Here is a 23149-nt window from a genome sequence, read left to right as displayed (position 1 = left end):
AGAAGCAATGAATTTACAAGGTCCAGGTGTGTATAGATTTTTATTTACACTGCTGTTACAGAGCAGGACTTGGAAGTTTAACAAAATTTTTTAATCATTTCTGTTTCATTTTTACATTAATCAACAACAGGAAAATCATTTGGCTCCACAGTTTAGGACCGGTGTCCCCTTGTTTGGAAGAAAACAGCATTACTTGTGAAAATCTCCAAAACAGTTCTTGTTCTTCTTGAGGCACAAATGCACATTGCACTTTGAACATTTAAACACAGTCTGCCCCCTACAGTTAGGAAGTTTACAGCGCTGTCTTGCGCTTTCAACCATGGGCCAGTGGCCAACAGCATCTGAACGGACTTTCTGAGCTGGTATAGCCTTGGCGGGACCTCTGCGTTTCTTCCTTTCAAACTCACTTTCAACATCCAGGAATGGCCACCCCCTCTTCTTGCTAGACAGATCCTTGCCTTGCATGCAGAGGGCTTGTGCTATTGAAATTCTAAAAGCCAGAAAGTCTTTGTGCTTCTTTCTTGGAACATCTAAGGATTTGCAATCACGCTGATATAACAGCCAGCTGTTTACAATCACCATGTCGACAAAATGAAAAAATAATCTTAGGTAGTACTTTCTGGACCTAATCCGGATGCGATGAGATGCAATCAGTGTATTGAGAGCATCAACACCAGCCGTAAACTCATTATATAGGCTGATGATGCTCGGGCATTCCACAACAACCTTCTGTTTCAACTTTCTGTCCCATTTTTGGATGTTGGACACAGGCTGGGCACTCGCAAAACTGCTCGCAACAACCACCCCTCTATAGTCAAACCATTTGACTGCTCTTATTTCTAAATTGTCGACTGCAGCCCTTTTCTCTTCAAATGACCCCATTCCCTTCTTCTTCAGCTCAAGGTCGGAGCTGAAACTGCAACCTTGGAGGCTACTTTCCTCCACACTCCCTAAGGTTTGTATCCCCTTGTTTGCAAGATTTAAAAACAAGTCCAAGGAAGAAAACCAGCTGTCAAAAAACAAAAGATGATTGACAGAATGATGAACAACTTGTGTGAGCTTTAATGCAGTGTTTCCACTTGCTCCGATGTCTGGTTCTCCTGGTACAGGGTCTATTCTCCCAGTAAATACGTGGAAAGAATGCACCAGGCCCTTCGTATCACACAGTACAAAGATTTTGTATCCCCATTTGCGTGACCTTTTTGGGGTATACTGCAATAGACCAGACGTACCTTTAACAGGCAATATATGCTGAGCAACAGATAACTTTTGATCTTGAGGCAGACTGTGAAACTTTTGGAGAAGTGAATCAATAACAGGCCTAATCTTGTAGAGAACATCCCCACTGCCTGCATCCATTCTGCTGTTATCATTGAAATGGATGAATTCTTTAATTTTTTTCCATCTCTCTCGGCTCATCACATCAGCCACCTGCTCTACTCGACATTCACTGGCCCAGTACATTTTTGACGCTGGTAGATTTACGACACTCATGTACACTAGAGTGCCGATGAACTGCTCCAGTTCATTTAGATCCAGCTTGAGGCCGCTGTAGAGATTATTTTTGATTTCTTGTGTGAAGTAAAGATTACTTTGTTGGACGATGGTATTCAAAAGATTGGCATCGAAAAAGTCCCGGAAATACTGTATGGGCTCTCTGGTTTCATCAGCACCATGAAGAGAGCCTCCCCAGATTGGAACGTCTTTCGCTGAGTTCAGTGGTTGCACGGTCTCCCACGCTAACCTTCGCCAACTTCTTGTTTTAGAGGATCCTGAGTGAAAGCTTGCACTGGCAGTGCTGGTGCTGTCAGAGTCTTCATCACTACTGCTTTCATAACCTGGTTTAAATCTGCTGTCCTCATCACTGTCATCGCTGTCACTTAGACAGCTGTCATCGCTCTCAGCTGGTGGGATTCTGATTCGAAGGCTATCGCCCTGCAGGAAACATGAATCTATTAGTTTCTACTTTTAAATCAAGGGTACATATCTGCATTTAAAGGTATAGTGGAAGATTTTCACACATTTTTTTAAAAGACCCCTCCCATTTAAAGAAAAAATGCACACGCACAACCCTGTACCCCCTCCTGAGAGGGAACGCCTAATAAATGCATGCGAGAGCATGCACATTTCTCCTTGTGCACGCTCTGTTTAAAAGTTGCTGTTCTCATAGCTTATACATGCTTACTGTGTCCGAACGTCCGCTTAAATCCCTCAATCTCTATATAGAGCGGGGACTATATATTGAAATAGTTTAATTGACTGTTCGGGCAGATGATCTTTGCGCAGTTGATCTACTTTTTGCTCCCCATTGGTCACGTAACTCCACCTCCCCGCACGGTGCCTGCGCCATCTTAGTTATTAGTCGCCGCTGTCGGGTAGCGACAGCCATGGGCAGCAGTGGGACGCTGTGACAGAAAATCCCATAATACTTTGTGAGGAGAGCTCTTCGCACAAAGCATTCTGGGATATATCTGACTCTTCTGGGGCCCTTCTTCTTCTCATACACTTCGTAGACATTTTTTCTCTTACGACCCTCTGCCATTTTCAAAGAACCGCAGTTAGAAAAGTGAGCTTCAATGACGTAGCTCCTCACAGATATGCAGCTGAAAGTGCACATAAGCAGAAAATTATAGGTAACAGGACAAGCACGTAGGACGGCCTTACATAAACATATCACCAGAATGATTAACAATTACAATTATTTTGATAATGCGCCCGAAAAAGAACATCCTCCACTATACCTTTAACTTTTTATTGTATTGTATATTTACATATTTTAACAGAGCAACAGATTTGTATTTCCTTTTCTGCATATATTTGTATCCAGACATAACTCCTGGTTTATATATTTGCATGATGGCAATGTTTTTATTTCAAGCAATTTACGGTTTGAGAATTTTCTCACCTGTGTCTCATTGCATCCATGTTTAGATGTTTGTCTTCTGAATGAAGAGGGATGATCTTCGCCAGAGGAGAACACGTCTAATCGACACAGAAAACCGCTGATTAAAATGTGACCAATAGCACAAATATCATCCAGCTCATAAAATGGCAAAATTAAAGGGGAAATTTTACACAAACTTTATAATAGAAACAACCTTTTTTGTGTTCCTTCATTGACATAAAAACCAAGCTTAAGTTCTCCTGTTTTAAGGTGGTCATAAATACAAAATAACTTCTTTACTTAATGCCATAATTACGAGTGAGATCTTTTTTTTATTTTTTTTTACTTTCTTCACAGTTAGAATTTTACATTTGCATTCTTAGTATGTGGTAGGCTTACTTTTTAAACTTAGCTTAAATGTAATGTGTATAATTTCACAAGGTTTTCTCAACAGTTTGCTGGAATTTATTTCTCCAGCCCTTAAGTGGCAGTAAAACACTTAAAGTGGATTTGTCCACACAGAAAGGTAGAGAGAGTTATAGCTAGCACACAGACCCATGCAACTAGAATATAACCATTACTCCACACAAACTTAGAGTAAAATCCTGCAACAATAGACTCCTTGAAAGCAAGGTTTGAAAAAGGGAAAGTCTGAGAAGAAAAATGTAAAAGCGTGTGGTTAGTGGAAAGGAAGATTAAAATAAAATTGCAATATTACTTGAAAATAATAAAAATTAAGATTTTTTGCAAAATCATTCAGGCCTACATTCAACTCACTCAACTCTACAACCTCATCATCTCATTCACAGTGAAGCTAAACCTCTGAATCTGAGGAAGGTCATTTTCTATAAAGATGTTCCTTTTTTTAAGGACAGTTAAACAAAACACACAATATTTTCATCTAGAGGGACAACTTAATACAAAATACAAATAATAAAAAATGTAAAAAAAACCCCAGTTATTTTATCCACTTCTCATCTGATAATGAGTGGGCAGAAGAATATGCTTTTAATGATCTAACCCCTCTCCATTTCCTTTACTCAGGCTCTAAACAAGTAGAAGAGCAACCAGTCAACAGACATAAAAAAAGTTTCGTCTGATCTGATGTTAGTGATATGAAAAAAAGTCATGGATTTTAAAAACTGTTTTGTAGTTATTTGACTTCAACTGTGAATAGTTTAATCTAATTAAAGTGTATCTACAGGGATGCAAAGTTACACTTTTATACAATATTTCTCACTAGCAGCCTAACTAGCCTCTTTATGTCGTAAAAAACGAAACCTCTGGCAGAATATAAACAAAGAGGCATTTTTTTCTGAACGCAACTTCCTTTTGTAGTGTGACAATTTGCTAAATTCAGTAACATAAATTAGAATAATCCACTAGACAATTACCTTTGGTGAACATAGTGTAGTTCACATTGCAGCCACTAGTTGGCAGTAACAACCCTCTAATCTGAGGAACGTTTGAAAGGTGCTTCAGTCAATTTTAGTGGAAATGTGAGTTTGAAAGAACATGTAGAAGGTTAAATAAAATGATTGAACAAAGTCTCAATGGATTATCTCAATAACTGTCATGAAATTTCAAATCAAATGTGACTTTTTTAAATGGCACATTTTCAACATCTGTTATATTGTTATTATATTATTATACCTCATCTTTGTTTTTTCTCCTGTCTGCTCTTGCAACCAAAATCATGTCTTACTTTGTTCTAGCTCTTTATCGGACCTCAATCCTGTGTCTTCCTGATGGTTTTCTTCCCGATCCTGGTTCTCAGCTCCAGCAGCCTCCTGAGGATCCAGTTGGTCTCCATCTGGTTCAGGTTCAAGGTGGTATTTTTCTTCATTAACAGGTGAAACCTCAAAGCTATAAGTATTCCACTTAAGCAAAATATTGTCTTTATCCCGACTAACATGGGCTTCTTCTTCTTCTTCCTCCTTTTTTACTTGAGAAGGTTCAAACTCCTCCTGCTGCTCTTTAAGTAGTGAAAGTTCAAACTCCTCCTGCTCTTCTTTAATCTGCAGGGGCTCTGCTTTCATCTGGTCCAAACAGAAGTTATTCTCTTGTTTGCAGAGCTGCTGGTGAGCTAGAGGCTCCTCCATTTTCAACACACCAGTTCTAGAAAGGTATACAAAAAAACAAAACGTATTATTGTAGGTCTAATGGTGCATTCGGACCGGAATGGTGCATTCAGTCCAGAAATGTAGTCACAATTTAATTAGAGATATCTGAAATATTGTCTAGTCTATATATAAATGCAGATATCCTAATTAACTAGTATTTCTAGTTAATAAAGAATGATTCAAGATATCTGGAATCAAAATGTGGTAAAGCTGATTTTATGATAAAGTCATAAACAATACTTTGATGCTTCCATGGGGGGAGCAGCTGTGAGAGAATAACAACAATACTGAGACAGTGTGGGGGCAGGGTAACCAGCAGCAGAACTTGCTCCTACATGCTGGAACTCATGGCGGTGTTTCATACCTTTTCGGTGTGAGCATGGGTTGGTTTGTCGGGTAAAATCCCGCTGAGCATCATTAAGGAGTTAGCTGATCATTGCTTTTAATTTCTCCAACGCAAAAGTAAAGACATATATTTCCCCTTGAGGCTAGATGAGTCCATAAATGACTTATTTTCTTAGAATGACAAAACAAATGTTATGGTTAACGCTGCAGGGTTGTTTTCTCTTGTTCAGATACAAAAGTCAGAGAAAATCTTAACCCGGAAACGAAATGTCAGTCTTCTTCTTCTGGTGTTAATTGGAGGTTGGCAAAACAAAAATAAAAAGAACGTGAGTCGCACGTTACCGCCACCATCCGGTATGGAGTAGAATTCGAAACACATTTTTTGAAAATTTCTCTTTCCCAAAACCTTAAACACAAATCACCAAACTTAAGCTACACTGTCAAAACATTTGACTTGTCTTGCTATATCAAACAATTGCTTCAGAACTATGTCATCTTTACCCAAAACCAAACACTGTTTTCAGATGTCACACACATCCAGCTAATGCAAAAACACTACACAGCAGTCATTACACACTACAGAGATAAATGCAAAACACTGCACTCAAAGCAGAGCAGGGGGAAAAATAGATTTATTATGAAGTACTTGCACAATCCTGCACACAAATATAGTCACAAACAAAATATGCAGCAGATTGATAGCAATGTCTTGGAATCATTCTGCCTCAGCATCATGCTTCTGGGCATGGTCAGGCCACAGGACCACATCAATGTCACAGGCAATCCTGTCCCTTGCTAAACAACGGGGAAAGAATCCTTTAGCATGACGAATCCAACCTTGAATCGATTCCACTCCAATGTTGTCATATGCTGCATCCATTGACTAAAGGAGTTTTTCCTAGGCATAAGGTGTTCTGTCATAGACCTTCCACTTCCATGCAGAAAAAAAATCTTCAATGGGATTAAGGGAGGGCGAGTATGGTGGGAGGCACACATTTATGAAACGTGGGTTATTTTCAAACCACTCACGTATTCTAGGACCACGGTGAAAGTTCACATTGTCCCAGATTACCAGGTACACGGGATTCTCTGCCTGCTCATCACCCCTCTCCTCACGTCTCAATAATGCTTCCTGTAGAGCATACAGAAACTTTATAAGATGGGCAGTGTTGTAAGGTCCTAAAGTCACATGCTTATGGCAGCACATATGGTCACGTTGCCACCACCCTGCCCTAGCAACTTTATAATGGTTCGTTTTTGATATTACGTAAATCACATAGCATTCCAGGCTTCATGACTCTGTATACATGTGCTGCATTACATTCAACCCAGTAAAGATGTACAGTAACTCAATAGTGCTGTATAATCTCTGGACATTACGTATTACTTACTTGTACATATTGATATCGTAGCTCTTTTACCCTCTCAGAATTTCTCTCAAATGGTACTCTGTAGGCTTGTTTGAGACTTATCAGGTTGCGTTTCAGGACACGGTCAATTGTGGAGAGACTCACACTGTTGATTCCTTCAAAGTTCTCGTTGTCTTCCTCAACTCGCTGTTGTATTTCTCGCAGACGAATGAGATTATTTTGAAGGACCATATTGACAATAATGGTCTCCTGCTGTTGTGAGAATATACCTCTCCTTCCACCGGCATGTGGCAGTCTTTCAATTCTAGCAAATAAAACATCTTGTTAGAATTGTACAGACAGACCTAATGCAATGTAACCAAATATGTAAAATACATAAAATATATATTTTCATGTAATAATATTATTAGTTTTACTGTAATCCTGCAAGAAAAGGGCCAATTTTTAGAGATGTTACAGTAATTTACTGAGACATTCCACAACTGTACATACTGTACTGTAAGTTTGAGGGACCACAAATGATAGTACATTTACCGGTTGTGTTCTCTGAATGTCCTGACAATGGAGGCCACAGAGAACCTGCTTATATTTGGTTGAACATGTAGTCCTGCTTCCCTCATACTCATTCCATGAACAAGAACATGGTGTAGGATTGTTGCTCTAATTTTATTGGAAATGATGGCTATTGTTCCTCCTCCTCCTCCTCCTCCTCCACGTCCACTTCCACCTTCTATCCTGCCCTCCATTGTGAAAATCACAAGCCATTTGGATTTGACATGGCTTTATGTCCCCATTACTGATTGGGTGCAACACATTACTGATTTGAAACAGGTGTGTTAAATTTCGAGTGCTTGTGTGTTACGGATGACAACAGTAATAATAATAATAATAATTCATTTAATTTATACTGCACTTTTCACCAAAAAGTCCTCAAAGTGCTACAAAAAAAGCATTTAAAAAAGCATTAAAAAAGCATTAAAAAAGAAATACATAGAAATAGAAAAAAATAATAATAAAAGCTGTTTTAAAAGAGAAAAAAGTTACATCTAAGGGGGACCAAAAGTTTTGCTAAAAAGAAATGTTTTAAGGCCTTTTTTAAAACACTCAGTGGACTGAGGTGCCCTCAAGGTGTCAGGGAGGCAATTCCACAGATGTGGGGCAGCAACACAAAATGCTCTATCTCCCATTGTCCTGAGTCTGGTTCTGGGAATGTGGAGCAGGTTTGAGTGAGTGGAGCGAAGGGAGCGGGACGTGTTCTGTGGCTTGATAAGTTCTTTGAGGTGGGGGGGGGGCATGTCCATGGATGCATTGATGTGTGAGGAGGGGGACCTTGTATTCTATCCTGGTGGGGATGGGAAGCCAGTATAGTGAATGGAGAACGGGGGTAATGTGCTCATGTTTCCTATCCTAGCTGCAGAGTTTTGAATGTACTGAAGCCTATGCAGACTCTTTTTAGGGATCCCAATGAGAAGTGCATTGCAATAGTCCAGTCTGGAGGAGACAAAGGCATGGACCAGCTTCTCGGCGTCTGGGAGGGAGAGAATGGGATGGAGTTTGGAGATGTTACTGAGGTGGTAGAAAGAAGTCTTGCATAATTGATTTATGTGGGCTTCAAAAGTGAGTTGTGAGTCCATTCTTACACCAAGATTACTAACGGTTGATGAAAGCGGAATGTTAGTACCAGAAAAAGTTATGCTGGTTATGGTTAATGATTTAGTTTGATGAGGAGTTCCAACCAGGATGGCTTTGGTTTTGGAGCTATTTAGTTGAAGAAAGTTTTTCTCCATCCATACCTTTATATCCTCCAGACAGGTGGTGAGTTTTGATGGGGATTACTGTGAGGGTGGTGGGGGGTCAGCTGTGACATTTACATAGAGCTGTATGTCATCAGCATAGCAGTGGAATGAGATATTGTGGCGGCTGTTGATTTGGCCAAGGGGGGTAAGGTAAAGGATGAAGAGGATGGGGCCGAGGACTGACCCCTGAGGGACGCCACACGTAACTGTGTGCGGATTTGATTTGGAGCGGCCGAGGGAGATGGATTCTGTCCGGTTGGTGAGATATGACCTGAACCAACTGAGAGCAGTGTCATTTAGTCCAGCGGTGAGGTGGAGCCGGTTTAGGAGAATGCCATGGTCGACAGTATCAAATGCACCAGAAAGGTCGAGGAGGATGAGGAAGGATGAAGAGCCAGCATCGGATAACATGAGGAGATCGTTTGTGACTCGGACAACAGTGTGTTACTTGTATTTCACTTTTGGGGCTGTGTTGTGGCATTCTGAGTTGAAGTGCACCAAAATGCTACATGTGCTTTTTGAATGACAATGTGTTTACAGTTTTGCACAAAGAGCGATTCCGATTTGCTAGCTGTGTCTAACCACATGAGAAGAGTTTAAAGTTCTACAAACTGTGTGCTTCAATCAATAAAGTGGTTTGTACTCTTGCAACTTTGGTTTTGCGAATGGATTTTTGTGTCTTAGCAACTCAGAAATACTGTAATATCTACAGCGTTTAACATAATTAAGTTAAACATTAAGTTGTTTTTTTGCTTCTATTAAATTATTACCTTAATTTTCCCCAATTAATTTATCACAAGCTTCATTTAACTTAGTATTTTTGGAAATCTAATCTAACTCTAATTTTTCCCACATATTTTGTTGCTTTATGTTTTAGTATTTAAAAAGTGTAATGTTCAGTCCCGTGTCCCAATTGTAAAACCAAATCTTCTTGTTTTCCTTTTTTATTATGCTGGGTTGCAAACAGGTTATTGATGCTTACCCCACCTACTATACCTTGGAGTGTAACAACAACAGCTTCTACCCACAAAAATTCTCACTACTGTTCATTAGTTTTGTGTTATGCAGATAAACGGATAATGCTTTTCTAATTATTCATCTTTTTTATTTGTCCAGTTCCCAATATTCATTCCAACGTATTTTAATCTTTCCATTCACATAACATATAATTATGTCATACCCTTGGTATCAACATTGCTACCCCTTCTCTTCTTTCTCTCTCACTAAAATTCCTTATTAATACTAAATTCCTTCCTTTTTCATCTTGATTCCACCCTTTTTGTTTAAATTTCTACAATTTTGATAAATTATTTACCCTCCTGTCTTCCAAAAGGAATAATAATAGTTTTATTTAGTTTTGTTTGTGCTTTTTTCTCTTTTTTCTCCTCCCTCTTTCATTGTTATATATGTTTTGAATTGTGTAAATAACGTGTTATTAAAAGTCAAAAGTCTTTCATTTCTCTTTCTCTCCCCTGAATTCTTATCACTGCTCCCTTTCTTTCTCCATGTCCCTTGCATACGTTTTTAATCCATAAATAAGAACCAATAAGGTTTCGTATGTAAGTACCAAGCGGAACCTTATGGCAACAACTATAACAGTCTGCTTGTGACAGCAAATCTGCTGGATTATTATCTGGATTTGGGAAATCAGTTGCCAGAGCTATATTAGCAAAACACACACACAAAAAGAAGAGCTTGTAAGTCCCTGATAATAACAAGATGTTGATTGGTCCTTCAGGATGATCTTTTATCTGGACCTTTTTCTTCTTCCTCTTTTAGTACATCATCTTCCCTGACTCTTGTGTCATTTTCTCGTCCACTCCACTAATAAAAAACAGGAAAATTCAGAGAGTATATAATCCTTTATTTTATTTTATAATTCCCCATACCACACAGTTTAAGACTCCTTAATGGCTTTTAAACAGCTTTGTATATACTTTTATTGTCTAAGCTGTTACTTAATTTTACTGACTATATATATATATATATATATATATATATATATATATATATATATATATATATATTTTTTTTTTTTTTTTTTTTTTGTGTATTTATCTTTTCCTAATTTTACTTCTGGAACCAAAGAAAACTTTGAATCAATTCGACTGTATGATCTGGTGAACTGTAAAGTGCCTTGAGATGTGTTGTGAATTGGAGCTACATAAATAAACTGAATTTAAATTGAATTGAATATTGTTTACAATAGCGTGCAAGGAGAATAAACATCCTATCTTATTGTAGACCCTAATCAGGACCACACTCAAAGACCAGTCCTACTCTGAAATGTATCGTACACCTAGAAAGGAGCCATACATCATTTTTAGGAGATTTACAATTAATGTTTAAGGTTAATAATAGAAAAAAAAAAAGATTAAATCTCCCTACTTGGCAGAAATAGTTCTTGCAATGTCCATCTCCTTTTCCATTCAAAGTGGGGGGTTTCTGCATGCAGAACAGTCCCTCCAAGAAACTTCATGTGTCCAAGACAAAAACTTGTGTTGAATAAGAAAGCTGCGTGTGATCCAAGCCAAGTAGACACAGAGAAACATATATGACACATTCAAATATGCACATTCATAATAAATGGTCTAATTTATTGCTTAAAAGTTAATTTATTTCAGTAGATTTGTTCAGTTAAAAATATTATAAATCAGTTAAACACAGACTTGTGTTTTTAGGCCTTTAGGGCCGGATCTATCAAAGGTTTGCGTGTATAAAAACGTGAGCTATTTCACTGCGCACGCTAAAAAATGTACAAACTGATCTATCAACAGCGTGCTAAAAGGATTTGGTCTTTAAAACGTGCTAAATAGCGCCTCTTATCCATTTAGTACTTTTTCTGCAATGAATATGCAATATGGGGCGTTTACACGCAAAAGTGCGTCTTGTGGGAGGAGAACATGTAAATATATTAATTTAGCACTCGCAAAGTGATTTATCAAACCTGAAAGCAATTTTGCTAACGGTATCTGACTCTATATTTAACACGTTTCAAAAGAAGGTGCAAATGGTCTGTATGCGTAATTGCGCACACATGGCAGCGGTTATTGTCGCAAGAAGGAGACATCGAAATGAAGCAAGGAGACGCAGAGAACGCATTTTTTCCACATTTATCCAGCATTGCCATTTTGGAGCTGCAATTCCAGTGATTTGCTCCTCACAGAGCGTCAGCTGTACTTGTTCCTCAATGCTGGTCAGAGGCATCTCATCTACTGTGCCCCCTCCTCTTTTGTTCGCAGATGTTTTGTTATATGCCAGTTTTTCTTTGGTTCACCTTCTAATATCCTGGTATCTTCTTTTTACTTCATCCACTGTTCGCAAGGTTTCACCAACAGCGTTTACTTTATTACAGATTTGTTCACAAATAGCGTTCCTCTGTGTGACAGTCACACTTCTTTGCTGTAGCTCACTTAAATGTTTGTTGGCTTCATCCACCAACACCTCCATTTCCATGGGGTCGAATTTCCTTTTGCGCCTTCTGCTGTCCAAACTCGCCATGCCGCAAACCACAAAACGCGCAAAACCATCATTTAAATAGGGCGTCTCCAACAGTTTTGCACCTGCCACCAGTTACGCAATCGGTCTTGTTAAATCACCCGCAAATCATGGTTCAGCCCCTCGCGCAAAATTCCAGTTTGCGAGCGCAAATTACTGCACGCAAAATTGGATCTTGATAAATCCGGCCCTTTATGTCATGTTTCTGTCCAAAGCTAATAAAGACAATCAGACCAATGAAAACCAATGAAAACCTTTTTAGTACAGAAATGTTGGAACAGCTGCTTAGAAAAAAAATCTTTTATGACCTTACCTTTCAAAAATGATCTAAAATGTAATTTTGACATCAGAAAAGGCTTTTAAAAAAACCAAATAAATCGAGTTGAATAAAAATGCACTGATTTATTGAGCAGATCTGGCAACCCACTGAATCTTGTGGGTGACATTGGTCACATGACTGAAGCTCATTATTGGACCCCTAAGTGGAGAAGTCCTCACCTGGAGCGCTCACTGCGACTAGTAGCTCAAAGTAAGCTAAATTATTTAATGGAAAAAGCATATTGGTAAGAATTTACTTATATGTATTGTTTTTAGGTTGTTTTTTTAGTTTTTATTTCAAAGTTATTGATTCGGGCCTGGTATCTCTGAGGTCGGTAGCGCGTTAGCGTCGCCATTTTTGACGCCTCGTGCAGTTTTCCTTCTTGTCTCCAGCTGACGCACAGAAAACACACTGACGCTTTAAAACAGAGGTTCAAACTAAACTCCTCTCTTAAATGTACGGTACTATTTAAATAAAACGCTGGAAAGTTTTTATTCAATTTCGCTATTTCTAGGCCACTTTTCTTCATGATTAAACCCATTTCTGACAACCCCTAGAAAAGTTACTTTTCATTTTTCAAATTAAAAAGCCTTTTATTGGTGTATGGTTCTGTTACACTTCGGAAAAGTTAGAAAGTAGTGCTGGTGAGATGAAGCCTCATGAGGCATTGAACCGTTTGGCCAAATTGGTTCATCGATCCCCACAGTTCACGAGGCTCCACGTGAACATGTCACCACCTACTGGTGGAGTGTTGAACTACATTTAGTAATAAAATCTATTTCTTTTCTTTTTTTTCCCCCTTTTAAATTCCTTTGAAATTAATGGTTAGGGTGTATAATAAAATCTTTTGTAAGTGTTCTTTTGTTTTAAGTGTAAAATGTCACAATCAATCAAACAATCATTTAAGTTGCACTGTTTTTCTGCCATTTTAGTGAAATAAACTCAAGCAGACAATGAAAGGGCTTCTGCAAATTGGGCATTGATGAGCAAGATGAAAGGAATTAGTCACTTTTATTCGAACACAATAGTTTCTCCACAGTTTTTGTGTTGCGTTTAACCAATCTTTTGGCTAAACCGACCTGCCTAATTTGTCAGTGTTTTTACCCATCTATATTTTTACCATGGCAAACCAATGCAAATTAGTCTCATTAGCCAAAATAATTAAGTATAATCACAAATTTTAAAAGTTGTTTTTTTTATAAAAAGGTGTTATTATTATTTTTTTTTTTTCCACCATCAACCTTAGGAGTGGTAGTCATTGTCTTAGAGATGACGCCACAAACGTTTTTAACTGTTCAACGGAGAGCAATACTGCTTAACACCAACTCCGTCAAGTGGCTTGCTCAGATTTTGATCATTACATTGTTTATTCTAACCAAAATAGTTTTAAGAAACTAGATTGGTTGTTTTTCCAACCAATCTATTCTTAGAATCTGTCCAAACTCAATCGAACTGACAGCAATTCTTCTACAAACTCCCACATCTTGACTGAATCCTGAGGCTGTTCAGATGCCTGTCAAAATTCTTGCACTTTCTGAACCACTTCCCGAAGCGGTCACATGGGATCACCCTAAATGAATAACGCCTCGACACGTGCTTCGGGGGAAACACCCCCTCCATTACTCGACACAGGCCTCGAAGCCTCGGCTCATCTCATAACATCACTCTTAGAAAGGAGTTCCAGATTGGGTCTTTTTCTGGATAAATTACTGTTAAGCGGAAAGTTTCCTCTGCAGCCAAATCCAGGCAGGCAGTGAGCTAAAGCACGGCGCTGGGAGCTCACAGCTCTATGCTTAGCTCACAGCTCCTCAAAGGAGCAGGGACTGTCTGCAAAATGATTAAAGGGTTTTCACTTTAAGGATTATAATTGGAATACAAAGTCTTGTCTCATGTTAAGAAAAAATGCTAACTTTAAATCTGCCCCTACTTGGCAGAAATGGTTCTTGCAAAATCCATCTCCTCTTCCATTCAGTGTGCGCGTGTGGGTGGGTGTGGGGGGTTCTGCATAAAAACAGTCCCTACAAGAACTTTAATGTGTTCAAGACAAAAATTGTTTAAGAAAAGTTTAACATTATTTGGTTGTAATGAAGAGTTATCAGTAAAAACATGCCTACATTTGTAATAATGTTAGGTTTGTGCACAGGATTCAAAAGGACATGTTTTTAGTGGTTTGTAGGCTGCTCAGTGGGTAGCACTTTAATGTACATTTTGTAGAGCAGCGGTCCCCAACCTTTCTTGCACCACGGACCGCTATATGTCAGACAATATTTTCACGGACCGGCTGGGGGGGTGGTGTAAATACAATCAAGTAAAATGATACGACTGGCATAAAATCAAATACAAACAGCATAAAAATAAAACTCACCATTATGTTAAATTAGTGGGAACCCTGAGCTTGTTTCTCTGAAACAAGCCTGTCCCATCTAGGCGTAATCGGAGACAATGACACACGGTGTGCTCCTGATGTTCAGTCTGCTCCTTTTTTTTGTTTGCTGTAACCGCAGAAAATCCCGCTTCACAAAGACAGGATGTTATAAATAGGATGAGTCTTGAACTGAATTAACCTGTGTCAAGAGGCACAGATGCACCGACTGATGTAATTGGGAGAGAATACCGCAATTTTTTAAATATTTTTCAAAATAAAACATCACTCAGACTCTGATCGATAAATTAAATATATATATATACTTTTTTCTCTGCGGCCCGGTACCAAATGACCGACGGACCGGTAACGGTCCGCGGCACAGTGGTTGGGGACCGCTGCTGTAGAGAACACGGCTGCTCGGTGAGAACCCAATTCCAAGTAGCCACAGGTAGTAATACGCACATTTAAGGACTAATTTTTATAACCAGAACCTTCAACTTCCAGTGATTGATGAAGTCTGCAGTATCTAGAAGCACGGATTTAACTTGGGTCATTTGGTTTCTCTTTTATTCAATTTTGTATAAAAATAAGTAAATGCAATCATTTAGATCACATATAATTAGTATTATTAAATGTAATAATGTCTGTGCTTCCTTTCAGGCTTTAAAATAACTGCAGAGTCAGTGGTTTATGAAAAGCAACTCATAGATGGACTTTTGTCTCTCTCTCAGATGGAGGCTCTTCTTAAACATACCAGCAGGGGGCAGCACCAGACCTGTTTCTCTGAACAAAGAAGAGCAGAAGTGGCTGTACTGCAAGTAAAACATCCTCATTATTTTTCATATTCTTACTCTACTGTGATATAAAATAGTTTCATAAACCAACGAAAGAGTGTATATTCTACATATATACTCTGCCGGATTGTTGCTGTTTGAGGAGGAAAAGGAAAAAATTTAAGGAAATTAAAATAGGAACTTGTGCTCTGGTCATGCAGCATTGCATTCTGGGTAATCTGACTATGTTTTAACATTTAAAAAACTCACCCCAAATCCCATTTTGTACAACTCATCTAGTCCAATATACTTTCAGTGGTGTAGGATGGCAGCCAGCAGGCTTTATCTGGTCCTGCTAGTTAACGGGGTGTTGCTACCGTTAGTCACTGAAGTGTGTGTGTGAAATGAATCCCGGTGTGTGAGCTGAGCAATTCATACTTACCTGGCAGGGGAGATACCATGATCAAGAAGGTGGTTCACCCAGGGTGAGGCTCAGCCATTGCACTCCGGTTGTGCTGACCCCTGCGAATTCCCCAAATGTGGGAATCTCGACTGCATAATTTCTGGTAGTGGGGGACTGCGTTCGCGCTCTCCCCTGATAATCTGTACAAGATAATGAAGACAATGCTAAATAGGAAAAACAATTCTAGAAAATTCAATCAGCCATTGATGTAACAAATTGCTCCATGCTTATATTATGATGTAAACATGGAGAACATAATGTAGGTAACGAAGAGAAGCAGTCAGAATCTCTGTATTTGAATAGTAATCATCGTTTAAATGATCAGACTTTTTTTTATTGATTAAAGCTCAATTTCCATTTAAAGATCCAGCAAGTCGGAGCCTGTGGAACCCATATATTTCTTCAGCTTTATTTTCCTCAATTTGATATTATTCATAATAAGGTAAAATGCAGCATATTTAATAACCAAAGCAAAACAAATGCAAGCGTTTTTGTTTCTGTTATATTAAAATGAACTTATTCACTACAAAAAAATAGTTGAAACTATTTCAGACTTAACTTTTCTACTAAATGAGGTGAAACATTTCTGTCATCTCTCCTCGTGGTATCTTCCTTTTTCCTCTCGTCTCCCCCTCCCCCTCCTGTTTCTGTATGTGTGACTGCCTCCCCTCCCCCTCTGCTCAACCAGGCCCAGCACATACTGGTCAATCACTTGTGGGGGAAAAGGGGAAAAAAGGAACATGTGCTTTATGCAGCATTGAATTCTGGGTAATCTGACTGTGTTTTAAAGTTTAAAAACTCACCCCAAATCCCATTTTATACAACTCATTTAGTCCAATATACTTTCAGTGGTGTAGGATGGCAGCCAGCAGGCTTTATCTGGTCCTGCTAGTTAACGGGGTGTTGCTACCGTTAGTCACTGAAGTGTGTGTGTGAAATGAATCCCGGTGTGTGAGCTGAGCAACTCATACTTACCTGGCAGGGGAGATACCATGATCAAGAAGGTGGTTCACCCAGGGTGAGGCTCAGCCACTGCACTCCGGTTGTGCTGACCCCTGCGAATTCCCCAAATGTGGGAATCTCGACTGCATAATTTCTGGTAGTGGGGGACTGCGTTCGCGCTCTCCCCTGATAATCTGTTCAAGATAATGAAAACAATGCTAAATAGGAAAAACAATTCTAGAACATTCAATCAGTCATTGATGTACCAAATTGCTCCGTGCTTATATTAAGGTGTAAATACTAGGGCTGGGTATTGTTCAAAAATTTTCGGCTCCGGTACCAATACCGATACCTTCACTTCGATACCGATTCCTGAACGATACTTTTTTCAAAACCAGTTATATTATATCAATTCGCAGAAAAAGAAAATTACACAACATAAAAAAGTACAAATCTTGAGTTTTATGTTAAGCTCTGATTTTTCCATTTACATTTTTCCTCTGTCTAATATTCACGGTTACATTGTGAGGACCTTTTTACTTAGCAGTTTTCCTTTAGAAAAATTACCATGTCTGACAAACAAGCCCGTTGAATGGGATCCTACTGACAGCGTACCGCTGGTATGTGGGGGTCTGAGCGGCTCAGACAGAAATATTGGAAGGCAGGATGAACTGACTGCACTGATTACGTTTTTAGGTGGATTTTCCCACTTAAAAACATAATAAAACTACTTTATTCCCACTGATCACAGCAAATATAGCTGCAAGGCAAATAAGGGATAGAGTAGCTCCTCCCAACGCGCGTCAGAGCCACTTTTCGACCGAGCAGCCAGAGCAGCCAGAGCAGCAAAGCTGCTTCAGCCGCGCGTCAAAAGGCCGGTACAAGCAGCAAAAAAGGAAGCAGCAGATGTGATTTTGCTGCTCTTGCTGCGTCCGGTGTGAAAGCAGCATGATTCATTCCGCTCTGGCTTTACACTGCCCACGGGCTGCTGAGAGGAGGATGGTTGCGCCGGCTGCGGTCCGCTCTTCTTGCAGTCAAACACCGAGCAACTTTCTGCTCTTAAAGGCCCACTATGCAACATTTTTCAGTTAATTAATGTGTTCCATAACGTTTTGGATGATTAAATGAGTCATTTCAGGTTGAACAAAGGTATTCTCGGCCGCTCTGGTGGTCTGTGGGGGAAATACCGCACTTGCAATTGCAGGAGCACCGACCCGCACCCACAGGCTCAGAAGTCTCGTGAGAGTCAGTCTTGCTTTATGGCGAGAACTGCTACACGGCCCCAGTTAAAAGCATGCTCGTTGCTAGCACAGTGGCGATCTTTGTGCAGTTATGCTACGTTAACATCGGACGCAGCATAATTGCGTCTGCTGCTTCATTTTTGCTGCTTGTACCAGTTAGTTCTGACGCGCGGCTGAAGCAGCTTTGCTGCTCTGGCTGCGCGGTGCAAAAGTGTGTCTGACGCGCGTTGGGCAGAGCTTTACTATCCTTTCTCTGCCTTGCAGCTATATTTGCTGTGATCAGTGGGAATAAAGTAGTTTTAATATGTTTTTAAGTGAGAAAATACACCTGAAAACGTAATCAGTGCAGTCAGTTCATTCAGATTATTATCCTGCCTTCAATATTTTTTCTGTCGGAGCCGCTCAGACCCCCACATACCAGCGGTGCGCCGACAGTAGGAATCCCTTCATCAGCAGCCTCTGGCCGGGTCGCCTCCTCGCGGTTCACCGCGGCAGCTGGTAGGTGTTTTTCATCTAAATAATCCAAACTGCATATTCTGCCGGCAGATTTCTGCATTTTAAGTTAATTTAGGCGTCAATAAACTGTTTAAGAGGAGTGATCATAGCCTCTGATCATCAGCGCTGTGTCTCTCTCCCTGCGTCAGATGATTAAACGTGCCCGACGCACTGCTTCAGCTGCTCAGACGCGCTGCACCTGCTGCTCAAAATGCGCCGCGGGACCTTTTGCTGCGCCTTGACGCGCGTCAACCATTGACTTTGCATGTAAACTCGCTGCTTCTGTCGCGCCAGCTGCGGTGTGAACGCAGCATTAGTAATTTGTTGCGTTCGGCTGTCTGCTAAGCTCAAAACAACCGCGCCTGGCTTGACGGAGAAACCAGGAGAACAGCTGTGCATATTTACGACATTGCACTTTTACTTTCGCCCTCTGGGGGGAGCCTCGCTGGAAAATCAACACCGGTTGCATAGTGTACCTTTAAACTGTTTCCGTGCATGATGTATTGCATTGCGCACTATAGGGGGTTTTCAGTGACGTCACTGGCCAGCTCTCGGTCCGCCATCTTGGGTGGCATATTATCGTATATTAAATATATCATGTCGCGAATGGATAAGTACGCCAGCACGCTAGAGCCACCAGATCATGGAACATATCTGAGGAAATGTTCCGTGATCGACCATATGGACCCCTATGCCCTCCACGGTGCCTTGTTTAGCACTAATCCAGATGATTGGCCAAATGTAGAGCACAGCGACATAGTTCATTACCCGGTGTTCAGTGAAAACCCTCTGCACACTCTGGAGGAAATGAGAGCGTACAAGGGTCTAGAGGCTCACAACCAGTTCACATCTGGTTGGGTACGACATGTCGAAGTGATGTACATGAGGAAATCGCCATCATACGTGGACGGGTGAGTTTTAATAAGATGGTAAAAATTTAAACAATCCGACGCAGGGCTTGCTATGCTAGGTGGCTAACGGCCGGCGGTGCGCGAACGCGCTTGGCTGCAAGGCCGATCGACGCCGCTCGCGGCTTTAATTATTTATCTCATGTGCAGTTTACGAATGGATGGGTTCAGGAGCTGCAGCTCATAAAGCCAGCAAACAGTGCTAACCGTTAGTGCTAACAACCACTCAGGCATGCAATGTACTTTTAAATAGCTGCTATGTGTTTCAAAGGTTTGGTTAGTAACGTTAACTGCCAAACCTCCCTAAACCCTCCGGGTTTCTCACATATTTGAGCCTTTTCCCGCTGGTTGAAATCAAGTTAAGGTAAAATTAATCTAATTAAAACACGGCTGAGAGAGGGAGTCCAGTACGCGGTAGTCATAGGCAGTAGTCTGAGTAGCGGCGGCGGAGGCAGTCAACATTGCGGCCACGGAAAGTAATACGTCATGACGCCCAAGCCCTATTATTAATATATTCTTACATGTTTTAAATGCTTGACAGTTAATTACCTGTGACAAAGTGAGCACTGCAGACTCTGGCGTATTCCAGCTTAACACCGTCCAAATCGGACCTGGATATCCGTGTCAGCCATAGGTGACGGCGTTGTTCAGATAGCTGTTTTGTTTTTTCACATTGATTCACGATTACGGCTGGTATGCGATAGAAAGAGCGTTGATCTCCACCTCCACGGGCCGTGGAACCAACAATTAAACACGTTTTCACCATTTTTCACTGTCAATACTGCCTAAGGCGTCATACAATGCAGGGTCAACGGTGCGAAACGACTGCCACCCAATATGGCGGACGCGCTGAGTAGTCACGTGAGCGTGACGTCACCTGAAAACCCCCTATTGGGAGAGAATACAGCAATTTTTTTAACATTTTTCAAAATAAAACATCACTCAGACTCTGATCGATAAATTAAATATATATATACTTTTTTCTCTGCGGCCTGGTACCAAATGACTGACGGACCGGGAACGGTCCGCGGCCCGGTGGTTGGGGACCGCTGCTGTAGAGAACACGGCTGCTCGGTGAGAACCCAATTCCAAGTAGCCACAGGTATTAATACGCACATTTAAGGACTAATTTTTATAACCAGAACCTTCAACTTCCCGTGATTGATGAAGTCTGCAGTATCTAGAAGCACGGGTTTAACTTGGGTCATTTGGTTTCTCTTTTATTCAATTTTGTATAAAAATAAGTAAATGCAATAATTTAGATCACATATAATTAGTATTATTAAATTTAATACTTTTACTTAATACTTTAAAAAAAACTGCAGAGTCAGTGGTTTATGAAAAGCAACTCATAGATGGCCTTTCTCTCTCAGATGGAGGCTCCTCACATACATACCAGCAGGGGGCAGCACCAGACCTGTTTCTCTGAGCAAAGAAGAGCGGAAGTTGCTGTACTACAAGTAAAACATCCTCATTACTGTTCTTATTCTTACTCTACAATGTGTTTTAAAGTAGTTTCAGATAAAGAATATATATTCGGCATATTTACTGTGCTGGAGTGTTGCTGTTTGTAAAGGAAAAGGGGAAAAAAATGAAAGGAAAGGAACAAAAGGAACGTCTGCTCTGTTCATGCAGCATTGCATTCTGGGTAATCTGACTGTGTTTTAAAATCTAAAAACTCACCCCAAATCCCGTTTTGTACAACTCATTTAGTCCAATACACTTTCAGTGGTGTAGGATGGCAGCCAGCAGGCTTTATCTGGTCCTGCTAGTTAACGGGGTGTTGCTACCGTTAGTCACTGAAGTGTGTGTGTGAAATGAATCCCGGTGTGTGAGCTGAGCAACTCATACTTACCTGGCAGGGGAGATACCATGATCAAGAAGGTGGTTCACCCAGGGTGAGGCTCAGCCATTGCACTCCGGTTGTGCTGACCCCTGCGAATTCCCCAAATGTGGGAATCTCGACTGCATAATTTCTGGTAGTGGGGGACTGCGTTCGCGCTCTCCCCTGATAATCTGTTCAAGATAATGAAGGCAATGCTAAATAGGAAAAATAATTCTAGAATATTCAATCAGTCATTGATGTAACAAATTTCTCCATGCTTATATCGAGGGTTTGGAGCCATAGGGGCGTAAGTGGCATTTGACCAACTTTACAGGAGAGCGAAAACAAAATTATGACCAAACTTTAATCAACTGTATTTATTAACCTTCAACGTCAACATTGCACCCACATACATACTTGTATTAAGTAGTAGTTCAGTAAACAGATTATGATATATTAAAGCAATTAACATATTGTAAAACATTACAAAATCATAAAAAATAGGTAAAAAACAGCAGATACGCCCTTTTGACACCAAGCATATACAGAATTTGTAAAGAAAATAAGGCGTATCTGCTGATTTACATACAAAATATTGGCTTCAAACACTTGACATTCATAAGAAAAACAGTCTTATTTTATTATTTTTGCTATTATTATCATTAATTAATATTTCATTTATTTAGCCTGGGCATGGCCAAAATGAGATAGACCTATTTCAATTCTGAGTCATGACAGAAAAAATATGTATTTCATTTAAAACAGTTATTCAGTTAACCAGTTAGTTCACCTTAAAACATTTAAACATGTAAAACTTTGACATTTAATTTTTGACATTTAACATTTAAGTTCTTTAACTCTAACATTTAATTTAATGCGTCATGTTTACACATTCCACTTGTCAACTACACATCTGTACTATCAGTGCCTACTACTTTCAGGGAGTTGTAAAACTCTGCATAGTAATTAGGAATACTCCCATTGGTGCAAAGGGTGAGGAGATCCTTTTTTTTCGAGGCATTTATGCCTGGGGGGCTTTCATACAGTGAGCTTGGTGATTGTATGGTGCTTGTGGCTCTGGTTGGTAGGCGTACCATAATCTTTTTGAAAGTTGGGGCAGTGACATCATACTTGAAGTAGATTGTCTTCGGGTCTTCTTTCGTGTAGCGGAACCACTTTATCTTCTGCCAATGGACAGCTTGTCCCTCCTCATCTTTTGATCTGTTCTTCACCGTGAGGTTGGAGAGGGATTTGAAATCAAGGAAATCCTTATGCAGAAGCTCATTCACACGGTATGGGTTTCCCTGCCTTGCCATCCTCACCAGTGTGTAATACCCATCAGGGGAGTAGATGCACACTTTGCGCCTTGCAGTTTCTACTGCGGCATGCACACTGTCGCATTCCATTTGGCTGTGCCCCGACTCCATGAACTTGTGGTCAATTGTTGAGAGAGGCAGCGAGCTCACAGCATGCAAGCACATAGTGCTGAAGGCTGCATTTCTGTTCTGTCCCCCACAAGTGTCTGAGTACAGAACAACATGTTTCACTTGAGGACTAAGTCCTTTAAGGTACATGTGAACACATGTGCTGATCTCAGAAGATCCACGGCCACCTTCCCCCTCATGCCACATGTAGCAGTCAACATCCTTACAGCCCATGTCATACACGGTGAGGTTGTATGTACTCAACTTTCGTGAGTAAAACAGGCTACTCACATTACTCCATGGAGTTGTCAAGACTTGCTCAAGGTCAAAGGTGACAGCCTTGCATGATTCATCTTCTTTTGCTCTGTTTTTATCAGT

At 40.2% G+C, this 23149-nt stretch overlaps 2 protein-coding genes, 1 long non-coding RNA gene and 3 other non-coding genes across 6 annotated transcripts; 4 read left to right on the top strand and 2 right to left on the bottom strand.

The window, feature by feature from the left end:
• Positions 1–23: 23 nt before the first annotated feature.
• Positions 24–5635, bottom strand: LOC119778034 (piggyBac transposable element-derived protein 2-like). The gene is made up of 4 exons (XM_038277070.1): positions 5372–5635; positions 4590–5002; positions 2906–2982; positions 24–1935 (listed from the first exon to the last, which is right to left on the bottom strand). The coding sequence occupies exons 1-4, from the start codon at positions 5386–5388 to the stop codon at positions 190–192; spliced, it is 2253 nt and encodes a 750-aa protein (XP_038132998.1). The 5' UTR covers positions 5389–5635; the 3' UTR covers positions 24–189.
• A 333-nt stretch (positions 5636–5968) lies between these two features.
• On the bottom strand, positions 5969–7442 carry LOC119778035. The gene is made up of 3 exons (XM_038277071.1): positions 7257–7442; positions 6744–7026; positions 5969–6484 (listed from the first exon to the last, which is right to left on the bottom strand). The coding sequence occupies exons 1-3, from the start codon at positions 7346–7348 to the stop codon at positions 6251–6253; spliced, it is 609 nt and encodes a 202-aa protein (XP_038132999.1). The 5' UTR covers positions 7349–7442; the 3' UTR covers positions 5969–6250.
• Positions 7443–12463: 5021 nt separating this feature from the next.
• Positions 12464–20969, top strand: LOC119778036. Its single transcript, XR_005280014.1, has 3 exons — positions 12464–12545; positions 15432–15518; positions 20896–20969. It is a non-coding gene; the product is annotated as an uncharacterized LOC119778036 (long non-coding RNA).
• Positions 15908–16071, top strand: LOC119778101. Its single transcript, XR_005280021.1, has one exon. It is a non-coding gene; the product is annotated as a U1 spliceosomal RNA (small nuclear RNA).
• Positions 16904–17067, top strand: LOC119778102. The gene has a single exon (XR_005280022.1). It is a non-coding gene; the product is annotated as a U1 spliceosomal RNA (small nuclear RNA).
• A 400-nt stretch (positions 20970–21369) lies between the features above and the next one.
• On the top strand, positions 21370–21533 carry LOC119778100. Its single transcript, XR_005280020.1, has one exon. It is a non-coding gene; the product is annotated as a U1 spliceosomal RNA (small nuclear RNA).
• Positions 21534–23149: the final 1616 nt, after the last annotated feature.

This window comes from Cyprinodon tularosa, unplaced genomic scaffold (genome assembly GCF_016077235.1).
Source record: "Cyprinodon tularosa strain WSP-4 unplaced genomic scaffold, ASM1607723v1 ctg13, whole genome shotgun sequence".
Classification (NCBI taxonomy): domain Eukaryota; kingdom Metazoa; phylum Chordata; class Actinopteri; order Cyprinodontiformes; family Cyprinodontidae; genus Cyprinodon; species Cyprinodon tularosa.
This window is presented reverse-complemented; position numbering and strand designations above follow the sequence as displayed.

What these genes read in the sequence shown, in the direction of transcription:
- LOC119778035 (XM_038277071.1), bottom strand. Translation starts at nt 7,348, where the DNA reads ATGAGTATGAGGGAAGCAGGACTACATGTTCAACCAAATATAAGCAGG. An exon ending in ACATTCAGAGAACACAACCG is followed by an intron (nt 7,027 to 7,256) that starts GTAAATGTACTA and finishes TTTATTTGCTAG; the next exon opens with AATTGAAAGACTGCCACATG. An exon ending in TACGATATCAATATGTACAA is followed by an intron (nt 6,485 to 6,743) that starts GTAAGTAATACG and finishes TATGCTCTACAG; the next exon opens with GAAGCATTATTGAGACGTGA.
- LOC119778034 (XM_038277070.1), bottom strand. An exon ending in CGATAAAGAGCTAGAACAAA is followed by an intron (nt 2,983 to 4,589) that starts GTAAGACATGAT and finishes TGTGTCGATTAG; the next exon opens with ACGTGTTCTCCTCTGGCGAA. An exon ending in ATGGATGCAATGAGACACAG is followed by an intron (nt 1,936 to 2,905) that starts GTGAGAAAATTC and finishes TGTTTCCTGCAG; the next exon opens with GGCGATAGCCTTCGAATCAG.